The 16,491-nt window shown below is 49.5% G+C and overlaps 1 protein-coding gene across 2 annotated transcripts in view; it reads left to right on the top strand.

The window, feature by feature from the left end:
* LOC100116875 (chromatin assembly factor 1 subunit A) overlaps positions 1 to 16,491 on the top strand; it is a 53,158-nt gene that overhangs the window by 11,592 nt on the left and 25,075 nt on the right. For both annotated transcript variants that reach the window (XM_032600910.1, XM_008208603.4), the window contains exon 2: positions 3,152 to 3,428. In XM_032600910.1, the coding sequence (XP_032456801.1) occupies positions 3,159 to 3,428 (270 nt within the window). In that variant the 5' untranslated portion in view covers positions 3,152 to 3,158. The remainder of the gene's footprint in view (positions 1 to 3,151; positions 3,429 to 16,491) is intronic.

The following is a 16,491-nucleotide window of genomic DNA, read 5'->3' as shown; positions in this document are numbered from 1 at the left end:
TAATTACGGAAGCTTATGATTGCGCGCGGACGACAAGGTTGCGGAATTGCAGCCCCCGGCTCTTTTCTCCTCTCTGCGCCCTGACATTGAAATCTCGTCGAATTTTTCCTCGGCCGCGCAGACGAATGTCGCCAACAGAGCGAATTTACATCGTGATAAAGCGCTGGCATTATCGACTCGATTTATTACCAAGCGCAAGAATAAAGCCAAAGGCGGAAAAGTGGATTCCGTTTACCGTCGAAATAAAAAGGGGAAAGGAGCGTTGATTAATCGGAAGCTCGGAGGAGAAACATTTTTCCCCGTCGCGAGATTGAAAAACTCTTTTCATCCGATTTTTTTTTTTTTGTGCTTTATCCTCGATACTAAACACACGAGAGAGGTCTTTTCACGGAATCTCGGAATATGCACAGTCATTAGAACCCTCGCTCGCGAGGCATAAAATTATCCTAATTTCCTCGCGAGAAATCCATAGCGGAATCGATAGAGCGTTTTCCCGCTAATAACCGATATTAGCCCGAGCGTTCGCGGATGGTGTATATCTGCCCGCGGGCACGTAAAGATCCGTGACGTCAGCCGGGTGTATCGTGTAGAAGCTCGAGTAGGGAAAAAAGAAGCGGGCTTTCGGCGGAACAACTTCGGGACACGCCAAAAAACAAAACGATTTCCTCTATATCGCCGGCGAGCCGCGATCGATCGCGATACGTAAAAAGCCGCGGCGCATACACTCCGACTCCGTCATTCACGACGACGACGACGACGACGACGACTATCGAGTATTAAGCATCAGGCACCTATGGGTGCCGTTCGTCATTCTTTCATGTACGACCCGCGACCAGGCGCCGAGGATGAATTTTTGACTCGCTCCATTCACGCGCTTTTTCTCAGCGCGAGACAGGTTCGCAGGGAAAGAATGGAAATAAAACGCGTGTGCTCGAGAGGTTATCGGGCGATGTTATCAAGCGCGTATGTCGTCCTTGTTCTCTCTCGGTCGCGGCAGTCGATCTCTGCTCCGACGTGTCAAGGCGATCTGCGCGCGCGATTCTGCTCTTTACCCAGCCCGTGGAAATCGGCTTCGTTTTCGAATCGAATGTTCTCAACGCGCTGATTCATCGCGAGGCGGAGTGAAATTTTCATAACAAAAGCCGGCTGACGCAAGTTCAGGCTTATTTTAACTCTCAATACACTCTTGACCCGTTGACCAGTTGACCAACGCCGCGCGCGAGTGTAAGTGCATTGAACAGGCTGGAATTATGTGAAGGATACGCGATCTTATAGTAGCAGTACTAGAGCGTATAGAGAAGTGAAGAAGTTGAGCGTTCAAAAATAGTATTGCCAAGTTCGCAGTCCGCGAGCTTATAGGTCTATAAAAAGACGAGTCCCTTGCACCTCGCGAAGATTAGTCTGTATAGCTTCTAGCTGTTCCTGGGTAGAAAGTTCAGTTTTCCCCGAGTCCATTTTTATCGCCGTCGGCCTGCGTGTGACATTTATCGCGCTCGCTCGCACATTTCAAATCTCGCGGCGGCGATAAGCCCGCGATAGGGAGAAAAAAGTAATAGGCCCTAAAATTGCCGGCTTATCGAGGTCATCTCATTCTCGAGCGCGCTCGCATCGAGAAAAATTATAAATTTCGCGAGAACGCCTTTCTCGCGGATCTAAAGAGGGCTGAGACTTTGTGAGTGTTTGGGGTTATCCCCGCTCGCGCTGCAGATCGATGCAACTATGCGAACCGTGTAAAACTGTGTGTATTTTCGCGAAATAAAAGAGGAGAGAATCCGAGCTGAAGAAACGGCCGGGAAGACAAAGTGCATAAAGGGAGAGACGAGCTGGTTATATGCACGCACTCGAGACTCGTAAAGGCGTTACGACTTCCATCAATTTCGAGTCGCCCTTTTCATCTTTCCCTCGCGACTCGGCTTTTTATTTCCGACTCGTCTATGCGTGTGCACCTATACACAATGCTGCTCTCCCGATGTCAGAGCTGCCTTCATTGTCTCGGAGCTTCGCGTCGGCGAGAACGTCGATACGGCAACTACGCGCACCGCTGCTTCCCCTTTCGCTATCGAACTCTGCTTTGAGCGTTAATATATTCATCGGATGTAAATGCCGGCTTCCGTTTAGTTCATAGCTCGTGTATAATTGCTTCTCGAATAACCGCTTTCGCGACGGCTCGTAATTTCGAAAAGCCCGAATCTGTCGAGCCCTCGCCGCAGGACGAAAGAAGAAGGAAGAGCCTCGCTCGCTCGCGGGGGTGCACGACCGGCTGTATTTCTAGAGCGGGCCGGAGGTTAAGAATAGGCTAGACGCGCGCGCGCCGCTCTAAATATAGCCGACGCCGTCGACCGCCTTCCCTGGTGAACGAACTGCATATCGCACGGAGTTGCGCGGATCTGCTGCTCGTGCGCCCTGTGATTTTCGAATTGCATCCAGACGTACCACCAGCCTGTGGGGTATTCTTCTATAGGGACGATATGACGGAGGCTTATTTGCGGCCGCGTCACGCGTTCGCGGAATGAATTACGTGTCTGATGGACGAGTGACGCGTCGGCTCATGTGTGCGGAGGGAGAAATATTCGACGTGATGTGTCACACTGTCGTGTTGCGACGCCGGGTGATAAAGCAGTCGGTATTTGTCAAGCGTCTATTTTTAATATTCGCGCTGTTTGCCGGTGGAAAAAAAGCCACGTTCGATCGAGTACAAAGCTCGAAAGCTCGTTCTCGCGTAGCTCATCCTCCGCATTCGAATCTTCGTCAGTGGCAATCTTGGAAATGCAAATACTCGCGCAACGAGGCAGCATTTGTACAAGGCCGCGGTATTTACTCTTATTACGGCATCCGACAGCGGATTCTTCGGAGTTATTAATCTAAGAGAGCGCCGTGTTATGCAAAGCTGGGTTATGCACGGAATTCTGCGCGAATCCCGAGCGAGCTTTCGCGTCTGCTCGACGCACTGCTGTAAAATGCGATTCGCTCGTTCTAACGAGAGCCGCGAAGAGACAGATACCGTTCGGCGAGGTAGCGAACAATCGATTCTCGCTGCGCAGGCAGTAGTACGAGCCGAGAACCGGTCGGACCGTATCGACTCGCGTGCTTGAATTTTTACGCGGCTTTTCGATCAGCCTCGTACATGTAAAATAAACTATCGACGTTGCAGGTGAAAGATGCCGGCGGCGTCGGCGTCGGCAGCGGGCGCAGCGGAGCCCGCGGTGGCGGAGGCCGCGGGTCTCCCTGAGCCGGACGAGCTGGACGAGCCCCCGGAGCCGAGGCAACGCGGCTCCAACGCCCGGGCCGGACTCATGAAGCCCCTCGTCGTGCTGGCCCTGCCCGGCATGTACCTCTTCTACAAGTACAGCCAGTATCGACGCGAGCAGCGCGAGCTGTCGCGCAGACGCGTCACCGAGAGGGAGCTCCAGCATCTGCATCACAAAATCGTAAGTCACCTTTGAATTTACCGCCAAAAGCTTATTCGTCGCGAGATCCGAGGCCTAATGATTAAATGCGCGAGAGGAGGGAAAAAGCCCTCGAAGTGGACGGGATAATTGGAGTGAGCTCTTATTCAGCAGCGTCAAAGGCGCGAGCCGAATTTATCAGATGCCCGCGAGGGCGCACGCCTCTGCGACGATGCTTATCGCCGAGGAGGAGTCGTCGGAGCTCGTTGAGGACAAAGGCCCTCTGACGAGAGGGAAAGACCCGCCAAGGAAGAAAGAGATGGCGAGAGATAAAAATCGCTTCGGCGGCAGGTGTAATAACGTGCTTGACGCTGTGTGATAAGGAGAATCTCGTTACCTTCTGTGTAGTTCGAAGAGCCGGACACAGCTCGCTCGCGTAATTTCCCGCGTTGATCGCCGACATCTTCATGCGCGCGCGCCAGCGATTCCCGGATTCAATAAACTCGGCAAACACGTCTTTCCCAAACGCGCAGTTCCACGATTCCGAGAAGAAAAAAAAAGTCGAAGGACGAGACGGCCGTAAGAGTGAAAAATGCCAGGCCGTATAAGAGGACAGCCAGAACGAGTCCCCGAGCCTCGGTAATGAAGTGTATAGAGCGAGAAGAATGAAAGAGGGAGCGTGCGAGAAAGGGAAGACGGATAGCGATGGGGTTCAATTACCCGTGGGGTAACGCGATCATCTGCTTCTCTATCTCGACGTAATACGCCTCTTACAAAGTGTCTCTCTCCCTATACTGTATCGCGGTCGTCCCTCCGAGGTATATCGCGATCGAGTATCCCCTTCCGCTATCGTTTCATCTCGGCTCCAGCACACCACAGGCGTGTTGATGAGCCCGTATTAATCATTCAGAAAAAGAAGAAGAATAAACCGACAGGCTGTATAAGCTCTATTATTCGCGCGTGACGCGCGGAACATCGTCGGCCGCAAACGAGCTCTGCTTTGCATTTCGACTTCGACGTGTCTGCTCTGTGTATTCACCCCGGCTTATTTCCAAGGTGCTTTGGCCGATGAATGCCGAGCCATTGTCGGCGCTGCCGAGGCGGCATAATTGGCCATCTGAGAAATACCTCCCGCGTATTGTGCATTCATTTCCATCGTACGAAGCTTCGACGCGAGCAAAAAAGTATTTTTTCCCGAGATATAGATGAAAATTTTTTTAAAAAATCGAAAATACAGCCACCCCAGAGTGCAAACAGCGATAGGCTCATTGTCCATCTCGCCGCGTATTCCAGCCCTCTCGGCTTGCGGCGAAGGTGACATTGGTCAACTTTGGCAAAGCGCGACCTAGGAAGCTTGCCAACGATGGAGGGGTCACGATTTATGCGAATCGTGTGTGTGCGCGCGCCCGGAGATGTTTTTCGATTTCGCGAGAGAGTTATGTAAGCGGAGGAAAAATACCCGCAGTGCCGGCGCGTGTGCTTTATTTACTCCACTGCGGACTTCCAGTTATTATTAATAACCCGACGGCTGCGCTGCGCTGCTGGGCACACCGGCGCGGATTTATGGCCCGCGTCTGACGCAACCTCCACCTGTACTACTGATCTTCCTCCCGCGTAGCGGGGGTCTTCGACCTCGCGGACAAAGTTGGAGTTGATTGCGTCGTGTCCGTGAATTTTCGGCTTCGCTCGATCGCTATCTGCCTGAGTTATTCCGGCGTTGTGCTTTTCGCGGCACCGTTTTATCTCTCACTCTGAAAAACTGCCTTTCCCGTTGATTCTCATCGCGAAGAGCCACTCCACGCGTCATCCGGAAAGCGAAAAAGTCAAAGATCTCGCCGCGCAGCGGTAACAGCGGCTCCGGCGTAATTGAGTGCGAGCTGCGAAGATAAATAGCCTGCGAGCGCGGCAGCTCGTTTACTCGAGGGCCCTTGATACGCGATACAAAAATAATCGAGAGCGAGAGGGAGCGTTTGACTGTAATCTCAACGGCGGCGGGGCCGTCATCATTTTTTTAAGTGACGCGAGCTCGCCGTCTGAGTGTCTTTCGCTATTGGCTTCGCTGCCTGGGGCTTTTCACTATAGCCGCACTGCTGATGCAGCTCGGGAGATTACTGGCCGGATAGTAGTCCATTTGCGGCTGTCGTTTGAGCTTCGGCTTGATTGTTTGGGGCTGTTCTCTGGAACGACGCTACGGGATCGTAAGGAAGAGGACGAGCTCCGAGTTTATGGACGACTCGATTGCAGTGGGATAGCCATTTTTTTGTAGAAGTGCGATCCGCGGAATATCCCGGATTGTCGGTACTCGAGCCGATTTTTCACATAAAACCATCCGCGACAGCAGAAACGTCATCGCTCCGTAAACAGAGCGCCAGCGAAGCGAGGAAAAAACTGTTATTCTTTAATTTATGGCCCAGCCGAGTTGTCACGCACAGCCAGCCAGATGGCGCTCGAAAGTGTTCGCGGCTTCCCTCAATTATATCGCCCGCACTGCACGCGACGTGTTGAATCCGCGAAAATATTGTCCTACCCTTCGTCCCCGCAATTTTCCCCGAAGGCACGCACACCAGAAAAATCGAGCAAACATCGCCGTAAAAAAGAGATAAAATTTGCAGTCGTTACCCGCGCGCGCGCATTACCCTAGACTTTTCGCTCCACTTATACATTAACGTTTATCTTTATCGCGAGTCTGCGGGTATACGTAGGTACGCCGCGCGGATAAAACTCGCGAGGGTCGACGAACCCGCCGGGGGTAATCCCATTAGTCGCGTGACCGCGGCAACCTCGCGACGTGTCTTGTGTTACCTGTCGTGTCTCGTTGCGCGGGGGTGTACAAGGAGCCACTAAGACTTGTCTGTATCGGGTTTCTTCTTGTCTCCGCGCGCGGCTTTCACTCTTTCTCTCTCTTGAGCTCCATGGGCTTTTTATTCAAATTGAGATTGGCGTGACGGAATATTCGCTTCGCGCATGAATAAGCATAAATTTCGAATAAAGTCCAGTATGTCAAAAGCCGTAGCAGCGCAAAGGGCAATCGTTAAAACTTTCGTACTTAAAAATTTTGCCTTTTACGCGACGTGCTGGCTCACGCGCAATCGATTGCCCCCGGCGCTTCGGCTTTTCTTCTATTTCGTCGCAATGCCCACGTTCGCGTCTACTGTCCCCCCGAGCGCGTTGCCTGTATACCTGCTCGCGATTCTTTTGGAAGCACGAGTGTCTCCCAATAATAAGTCGCCGAGGTAATGTTGATAGATGAAGATTCGCCAGAGGGCGTGGCGAGCCTCCCCCACGCTTCGAAATTAATTCCCTCGTTACGTGTCTGGCCTACTAATTATACGCGAGCAACATTTTCGAAATTAATGCAACAAGTTAACAAGCACCCGCCGAGGGTATTCATCATCCGCGCGATTTCGTAACGGCGCTGGCCCCGTAATGAAGGAATTTGATAAGCACGGGGTATCGGATGCGGAGTTAAAGAATATCGACTCGACTTTGTTGGAAAATCCCTCGGCACTATTTATGGACGCACCTTCAGTAGCCCCTGAAAACTCCTTCGTCGAGGGTCTAGGTCAGGTGGAACCGCGTGAAGCTGCCTGTGCGCGGTCCTGGTCTATTTTTACGGACCCTCGCAACCTAAAAAAAAGTTGTCAGTGAAGATTGATCACTGCGGCTGCGAATTAAACTCGCGAGCGGAAATAGCTGATCGATAGTGTAAACATCGGACTCGATCAGAATCAACAGACCCTCCTCCGCGAGCTTAATTTTTAGATTACAGCCCGAACATCAAGGGATTTTCTGGCAGTCAAAGAAGCCAATTTTGCCCGACTCCAATCGGGCGGAGCGAGCGTCTCACTCAAGCGGACTAAGCAAATTTCCCCGCGACGATCTTTTCCGGCGAACCGTCCCGATCGATTCGCTCACCTTCACTCGTCAAAACCCCTTATCCATCCGATAGAGAGCCAGGAAAGCCACGGTAAAATTAATTACCCGTCTCATCGAAGCGTAATTTCGAAAATCAGCCTTGGCAAATTTAATAAGCGCCGACCGGGCAGCAGTGCGTAGCAGCTCGGTCGGTAAATTTCCACGGCGAGCTTCTCGAGGGGATCCCTTCGCAATTTCGCATGCCCGCGGCGTGCGATTGCGTCCCTCCCCGCCTCGCAGCAATGTGTATATCTCCGCCCCCGCACTTTTCTCTCCTCGTCGCAGCCGCGGGCTTTCCTCGTCGGAGCAGGAGCTGGGGATTCCGTGCGACTCGAGCTATGCTGATACGCCGGAGAAAGTTCGGAATTTCTCCGGCGCGTTTAACGCACGATTTTCTCGCGTCTATTTTTTATTTCCCCTTCGACTCGCTCGGTCCGTCTGATTCCGTAACGAGCGAACTTCAGAAATGTATTCCGCGCGTGTAGCGGCTTAGCCGGCCGTCTTTCACGATCGGGAAGGCGCGGAAGAATTCATCCGGCCGCACGAGTTTCCACGGCGATACACAAAGATCTTAACAAGTCTCCGGGTCCAAGGTTCTTTTTGTCCGACACGGAGGGAAGAAGAAGCACCTTTGGTCTCTCTCGGCTCTCGTTTGCCCTACAGCTTATAGCGCACTTCAAGGCTGAGACGCAGTACTGAATCTTGGCTTTTCTTTCCGCCCTCCCGGGGATACAGGCGCCCGAGTTTATGCTTGAGATCGTCATATAGTCTAATGCGTCGAACCGAGAGACGCATCAGATAACTCGAGTAATCACTGCACAGCAGCAGCGAGAGCTCTAGCTTGCGTCACAGTTCACTTTTCGAATTTTCCTCTTTTGTCGAGCAGAGAGAGAAAAAAGCCCGGGGACTCTCATTTCCGCTCTGCCGCGCACACGCCTGCGGAATTGACGCTCGCGTGACCTCCTTCACCCTCTCTCTCTCTCTCTCGCACCTACTTTTTCGAAAGGGAGAGAGAACAGCAGGGTAATATTTCATTCGGGATGAAAGTAGTCGCAGCAGCTGCAGCAGGCCGACTGAATGCGTTTAGGTTGTACTCGTTTTTGCGCTGTTCTCTGTACGCTGGATCGTGACTGATGAGGAGTGGAGAGAGAGAAAGGAAGAGAGGCTCCCGCAAGGACGTTTATCCGGCGAGAACGCCGTTGGGCTTTTGTTTCCCCGAAGTAAAGAGCTTTTCGAGTGAATCTTCGTCAGAGAAGGAAAAACAAATTTTTGTCACTACATTCGCAGCGCGACGCCGATGCGAAACCGCCCGAGCAGTCAAACAGCTCGGAGCAAACGCACGCAATGCATGAGAAATCTCTCCCTCGCTCGCGCGCGACACGTACACACAACCGTACGAGGAAATTTACGCCTGGATTCGGAATTCCCGACGAGGGATGAATTTATCTTGCTTTGCCACGAGCGGAAAGAGAAAGTGAGAGTGAGAAAGACGATGATTCACGGATTTTTCTTGTAGAGGCGTATGTGTGTGTTCTCCTCGGCGACGCTTAAGGTATTATTGCCGGATTACGTGCGGGTTAGGGTGTACCGTACGGGCGTATATACAGGAGCTTCTGTTTTTGGGATTGTCAGACGTAGGAAGTTCGCGGACGTGAGTTGAGATGATGAGCAAATCCAGTTTCTGCGTTTATTTATCTTGTTAAAGAAATGTATCGTCCATGATTGCGAGGCAGTGGATAATCCCGAGTTTGGCCAGCCCGTAAAGCTTTTCGTGAACGCGCGTAAAAGTTGCTCGGACATAAAGTCTTAAATTTTATCAACCGTCCGCTGAATTGATGTACAAACTGAGGAGGAATATCGCAGAGTGACAAAGCAATTCGTCAAACCATCGTCGTCGGCCAAGTGAAATTCGTCGAAATCAATCCATACAATCTTCGCCTCGTCATGGAATTTGATTAACAAACGCAAAAGCATATGCGTAATTTATCGGTGTTTCAAGGTCGGTCCTCCACCAGCGGAGAAGAAGAGACAGTTACTGTTCCCTCGATCGAAAAGCAGCAGTAGTCGCCGGCTCATTAATTATTACAAAACCATCCGAGATAACCTTTCCACGAGATTCCATGTCTTTTCACACCGCGTTAAATGACCGATGGTGAGCTCGTGCTTCCTTCAAAAAAGAATTTTGTAATTGTGGCTGTTAAAATTCTGCTAAAAATATATGATAAATGTTTGTGGCCTGTTTTGGAAGGAAAATACATTGTTTTCAGAAATAATTCGTGCGGATTAACGTGTATGTGTATAAGGTTCGATCCATGTGACGCTCCAATTGTTACCTTGATAAGTCTGTCTAATGACTAGAGAGAAAAAGAATGAGTATTCGGTTGTTTTCTCCTCTTGACTCCGCTGATGCAAATTGACTAATAAATTGTCATCTTTATGTTCGGTTTAACGCTGATTAGGGACGACCATTAGGAAAAAATCAAGCAGAGAACAGTTTATAACACGCCCTCTCCAAGACTTTACCTAATGGGCGTCCTCTTCCCGAGGACGCCCATTCCCGCGGTGGTAGATTCTTCAAATACCTAATGAAAAACATATTTACAATAAATGGGTTACATACAAAATTTATTATTATCAAAATAAACATGCAAACGTAGAATAGTGTACACTATTATACCGATAAATAATATTATAATACATGAAATAAATACAAAGAAATTACATTCAATCAGGCATACAAACAGTAAATAACATATAATATAAGGGAAAACTGAAACAAATAAAAATATACAATGTCAGCAATAATGATTTTATTAGGGGAATATAACATTACTTAATTGGGCAATGGCATTAAAAAAAATGGTAGGGAAAACTGAAACAAACAAACATAAACATTGTCAGTATTAAGGAATTTATTTGGGGAACATAACATTTTTTTATTGGGCAATGACATTAAATAAAATATAATGGTAGGGAAAACTGAAACAAACAAACATATACATTGTTAGTATTAATGATTATATTTAGGGAACATAATATTATTATGCCTGCAGGCATTAAATAGTATATAATAAGTAAATAATAAGTTCTGGGCGGGAGGGGGGGGGGGAGACGTCTGCTACCCCGCGACGTTGTAGAGCCGGCTGAGCTGGACTGCCGGGTCAGGAAGAGCCGCACCTGAAACAGAAAAAAAAGTGCATTAAAAATGAAAAAATGATTGGGGGTCTAATTCAGGAGAATGGGAAAGTGGGATAATAAACCAACAATAAAAAAATGACTCTAAGTTAAAAAATGACTCTAAATTAAAAAAAAAACAAAGTGAAGCATCGTCAAGGTGACAGACGATCCGACGAACTGACTTGTGTACCTTCCAAATCGGCGAGGAACAACTCCTATGCAGGATTCTTAGATCCACGCCGAAGCGTGACAACCCACCGGTGGCTGAACCCCATTGCCAAAATGAAAAGTCCACCGCCGGCTCACAGAAAGCCTGAGCAGCTTGACGATGCATTTTGGAATGTGTTGGTTTATCATACCACCGATGTGAAAATGGAAATGAAATGAAATGAAAAATGAAATGAAATGAAATGAAATGTAATGAAAATGAATGAAAATGAATGAAAATGGGTGAATCGGAAAGTGGGATAATATGCCAACAATTAAAAAATGACTCTAAATTGAAAAATGACTCTAAATTAAAAAAAAAAAAAAAACAAATTAAAGCATCGTCAAGATGACAGACGATCTGACGAACTGACTAGTGTACCTTCCAAATCGGCGAGGAACAACTCCTATGCAGGATTCTTAGATCCACGCCGAAGCGTGACAACCCACCGGTGGCTGAACCCCATTGCCAAAATGAAAAGTCCACCGCCGGCTCACAGAAAGCCTGAGCAGCTTGACGATGCATTTTGGAATGTGTTGGTTTATCATACCACCGATGTGAAAATGGAAATGAAATGAAATGAAATGAAATGTAATGAAAATGAATGAAAATGAATGAAAATGGGTGAATCTAATCAGGTTCGGAGAGGGGGAGGGGTGAAGGCAACTTCGCGACGTAGCAGAAATCCGTGGGAGCCGCACCTGAAACAAAAAAAAACAAAACAAAAAACATGGGAAAAATAAATGGGGGAACTGATTCTCGAGAATCTAAAAGTAAAAAAAGAAAGGGGTAAAAAAAGAAAGGGGTAAAAAAAGAAAGGGGTATTAAAAGGAATGGAATTATACTAGAGGGGGAGGGGGGGGGTATCTGCAACCTCGCGAAGTCGCAGACTGAGTCGGGGGGGACGGGGCTCGGGAGTGGGGAGCTCCTTCCAGTCCCGAGCCCCGGTTCCGACTGAGCCAGACTGCCAGCCGAGGGCTCCTTATATACCCTCGGTGATGGCTTGGCGGGGTTCGGGAGTGGGGAGCTCCTCCCACTGCCGAGCCCCAGAGCCGACTGAGCCAGACCACCGGCTCAGTGCTCCTTATATACCCTCGGTGATGGCTGGGCTAGGGTGGGGGAGTGGGGGGAGTTTCTCACACTACCGAGCCCCAGAGCCGACTGAGCCAGACCGCCTGCTTAGAGCTCCTTATATACCCTCGGTAATGGCTGGGCAAGGGTGGGGGAGCTTCTCGATTTTTTCGAGAATTTTTCAAGAATACAGGAGCCGCCAAGCTTATTAGCAGACAAAGCCCTTCACTCAAGACAAAAGTCGTGCAACGTTGATAATAACGCGCGATGCAGCGACGTCAGCGCCACCACCGCTGCGCTAAAAGCTGTTTGTTTCGAGACCGTCAGCAGCATAGAGTTTCAAACAAGATGGTATTCTAAATCAGGATTCTGCTCTTTTTTCAAGTAACTCTGAACACTGCTCGCTGCTGCCCAGCAAAGGAGAAATGTCCCCCAAAAGTAAACAAGAGCTCGGTCTACGATGTAGAATTTCACGATATAACCCAAGAAATACTGCTCGTATACATGTGTGTGCACAGTAAACAGAAACCACGCACAGTATAGCGCATCGTCTCGTTATCACCGGCCGAAATTCCAAACAAATCATGAAACATGCAGCCGACCCCCAGAATTAACCCATCGTGCTCATAAAATATTGAAGCCCCGGCGGTCGCGTGTCTTCGACCACTGCGTGTGAGTGTGACGAGTAGTCTCGGGATCGATCGCGCGCGGGCCATTCAACGCGGGCGACAACATCGTCTTCCGAGAATCCGGCCTAGGTTGTACGCGAAACCAGCTTATACCAGCTTTTCGCAGTCTCTATACTCACCGTGTACTACGCTCTGACACTGGCTCGAGCTAGCTATAGACGAGTTATTCGTGGAAACGCTATACTACAGCGTGCATTTTTAGGATTTTTCCACGCGGGGGAGAAAAACCGCGCGTACAATTCCAGTCCGAGTAGCTATATTGAAATCTCGAGCGGCGTGATTATACCTGCTGAAGTGTGGTCATTTAAAATACATTAAACGCCGCCCCCCCCCCCCCCCGTACAGTAGCGTCATAAAAGTGGGCGCGTTATTTGGAGAGGCTCGACGGCTCTTGAAATATACATTTTATCGCGGGCTTGATATGAAGCGATTAACATTTTCTCCCCCGTGGCGCGCGCGCGCGCGGTTTCTTCTTTATTAAGTAAGCAGAAAGTACGAGAAAATTAAATTAAACTTTCATGCGGGAGAACATTTTCAAGGATCCGCCGATCGAGTGAAAAAGGCACACGCGAGGAGTAAAAGCCCTTGAAAATTGGATCGAGCTTCGCGAGGGAGAGCACAATCTCGTGACCCGAAGCTACCTTTTATCGATCAATTATGACATCACTCGTTGATTCGCGAAACGTCGTCAAACTCCGATGAGAGACAGGGACGTACCGCCCCCCGACGGATTCATGTGGAGCCGCATACCTGCGCCTCGGACTGGCACACGGCCGCGTAATCGCGCCCACATAAATTACACGCGTTGCGTCACCTGCGATTTATCACTTTGTGCGGCCCCTTCTCACCGCGTTGGAGTGCATATAACTATGTCGTGCGTATTAATTCTGTCGAGCGTTGTTTTTTTCTTCGATAAGTCATCCAGCGCAGACGACGAGCATCAACGATGCTTACTGCAATTAAAAGCCCTCTTGGTTCTCTCTCTTGTGAAGCGAAGCGCGAAATTCGATTACGCGCTCCGTTGTGAGCGAGTAAGCCGTTATCATTACGTAAACGCTGCGTAGCCGTAATGTGTAGAAATCGAAGGGTGCGTTGATTCAAGATCTGCTTATAATCGGCTGAAGCATCCTCGCGTATGAGGTATCGACGTCGCTATATTTGCACGTTTTCATCGATCATCGACTGCTCGAGCCTCGAGTTGACTGACCACACGAGACGTGGAATTACGTGCGCTGATAGTGTGTAAAGCGGCGGTAGTTCCATTTTCTCGCGGTCTATAACGTATCTTGGACTCGCGTCAGGGTTACACCACCGCGCTTTCTTTTGCGCCGTGTGGCGTAAGTTCGCGAGAAGAGGGCTGTGTGTGTATATTTTTCATGCGGGGGGATGAGTCACGGGGTTGCGGAGAGAGGTGAGGGAGCGGCAAAGCGGCCCTCGTTAGGCTCGCGATTCGTGCAGGAGATATCGGCGCTGAGGAGGGCGCTAATTAAGCTCGAGGTCTCGGGGCGTTTCGGGAGTGTCTGGGGTGCCTTCGCGCATGCACTGCGAGTTTCTGCTCCGGGGAGAGCTGCGCTGCTTACGAAACTTCGTTCAGAAAAAATGAAAGTTCACTTTTCGAGCCGGCGTCGTTAATTCATCCGCGCAGCTGCTCTCCTCCTGCAAGATTGAGCAAAAATAATCACCCTTTCAGGCCTCTTTCTCAGCGCTAAACAGCAGCCAGCACCTCGGGCCGCGTTCTCACAAGCGCGCTTAAATATCGCATGCGTTGCTGGCGCGCGTGTCGCCGCGCGGTAAAGGGCCGTTCGTTTCGAGCACCGTTGAAAATTGCAAGAGCTTCGGGAAAGCGAGCGCGCGTAATATTAACGGTCTCCTTGAATGATGGAAGCGAGAGCGGTTGGTATTCCTCGCCCAATCGGCCGTTCTACGATGAGTTGTGAAAAAAGCGGGTCGAGGACCTTTGCCGGCTATACGCGCTGGGTATACACTGCCAGCTCCGAATTGTCCAGTGGATAAGGTTGGGGACTGGTAAGCCGCCGCCGATGCCGCGCGTTTATGAAATGGTATTCGAAAATAGAATCGGTACTTACGCTTTGCTGGAATTCACGCGTGTGCAGCCTCGTAAACACACAAGCCATGTAGCTCCGCGGCACATCGACAGTCCGCATAACTCAGCCGACGGGGGGACGATAAACACTGCAGACTGTGCTGCTCTTACGGCGACGTCGTTTGTCGACGCTGCGAGAGATGTTATCTCGATGCCTGTATGTACACACGGGCCCGGCATAGATAAGCGTCCGCGCGTGCGAACCGGCCATGCAAATGACTGTATTAAGTATACGGACCGGCCGATACGTCAGCGCGTCGGACTCTCGATACGGATCGGAAATGGCCGCGAATCACGAGAGACCGATTTCGACAGTTTGTTCCGACGAGGTGTCGTAAAGCGATCGAGGAATCGTTTTTCTGTTCATCGTTGGGCAGTGTACGAGGTTGTCCTCTGTCCTATAGACGGATCGACGATACCGATAACAGCCGCTCGCGCTGAGGTCGATCGATTCGTCGAATATGCATAACTAATATACGCGCCGGAGCTTTCGGGTGTCGTGTGCGATTAATACTAGCGTACACTTGATGCATCTCGACTGGAAGGGTCAATCCTTTGACTTTGGCCTTTCGAGCATACATAATAGCTCCTGCAATAAGTCAAGCTTCATCCCGATAGCGGAACAATGCATAATTAATACCTCAATCCATTAGGGCCTACACACATAGCCTGGTTCCAAAAAAAGACATCAGGCAGCGAGTAGAACACGCACTGCAAGCTCTTCCTCGGCTTTTCTGGCGGGCGTTCGATCTTCTTTTTTAGCCGCGTGGAGATGAGCGAGGTCCAGATACCGGTCTCCTTTTATCCGACTCGGGATTGTGGAGGCAGCGGCTGATGGCCAGGAAAGTTTTTCCTCGATACATCGGACCGAAGCGTTTTTCCGCGCGAGACGACACTGCTGGGTATTTCGTTGTTTTCGGAACGCTCGACGGATGGATGAAAATCGGGCTTGTCCGAGTAGCTGGAAATTCATACACAGCTGAAATTCCGCGAATCTCGAGCATCGTAACAATAAAATCCAGCAGGCCGCTATCTCGAAAAAAGCTCGGAATAATTCCCCACTCCAACAATTCAATCCAACGGCGCGTCATTATACGGCGCAGATAGCCGAGCGCTTTCCGCGCTATTTTCCGCAACAATAGCCCCGCGAGAGCGCGATGCGAAACAATAGCATTTTGCTCGCTAGTAAGGGGAAAAAAATTGGAAAATTCCGAGGGTTGCGAACCGCGCGGAGATTACGGAGCGAGTGCATATCGCGCCCTGCATAATGCATATTCCATCGCTCCGGGGGTAAACTTGCGGCTGTGCTCATGGCAGTTTTACGCGCCAGTGGGGAAAACTGCTTGCTCTCTGTTCTAGCGGAAATGCTAATAGAATGGCTGAATTATCCTTTTTTTCGGTTTATTATTACAAATCCATCCAAGCCAGATAACATATCCACAAGATAGTGTTTTCATACCGCGTCAAATGACCGATTAATGATGAGCTTATGCTTCCTTTTAGAAAGAACTTCATAATAGTGGCTGTTAAAAATATATTATCATAATATATAAATATAGTATCTGCTAAAAATATATCATAAATGTTTGTGACCTGTTTTGGAAGGGAGATACATTGGTTTAAGAAATAATTCGCGTGGATTAACGTGTATGTGTATAAAGTTCGATCCGTATGACGCTCCATTTGTTACCTTGATAAGTGTGTCTAGTGACTAAAAAAAAAAAAGAATGAGTATGCGGTTACTTTCTCCTCTTGATGCAACTCCGCTGATGCAAATTGACTGATAAATAGTCATCTTTATGTTCGGTTTATCGCTGATTAGGGACGACCATTAGGAAAAAATCAAGCAGAGAACAGTTTATAACACGCCCTCTCCAAGACTTTACCTAATGGGCGTCCTCTTCCCGAGGACGCCCATTCCCGCGGTGGTAGATTCTTCAA

This window comes from Nasonia vitripennis, chromosome 5 (genome assembly GCF_009193385.2).
Source record: "Nasonia vitripennis strain AsymCx chromosome 5, Nvit_psr_1.1, whole genome shotgun sequence".
Lineage (NCBI taxonomy): Eukaryota > Metazoa > Arthropoda > Insecta > Hymenoptera > Pteromalidae > Nasonia > Nasonia vitripennis.
This window is presented reverse-complemented; position numbering and strand designations above follow the sequence as displayed.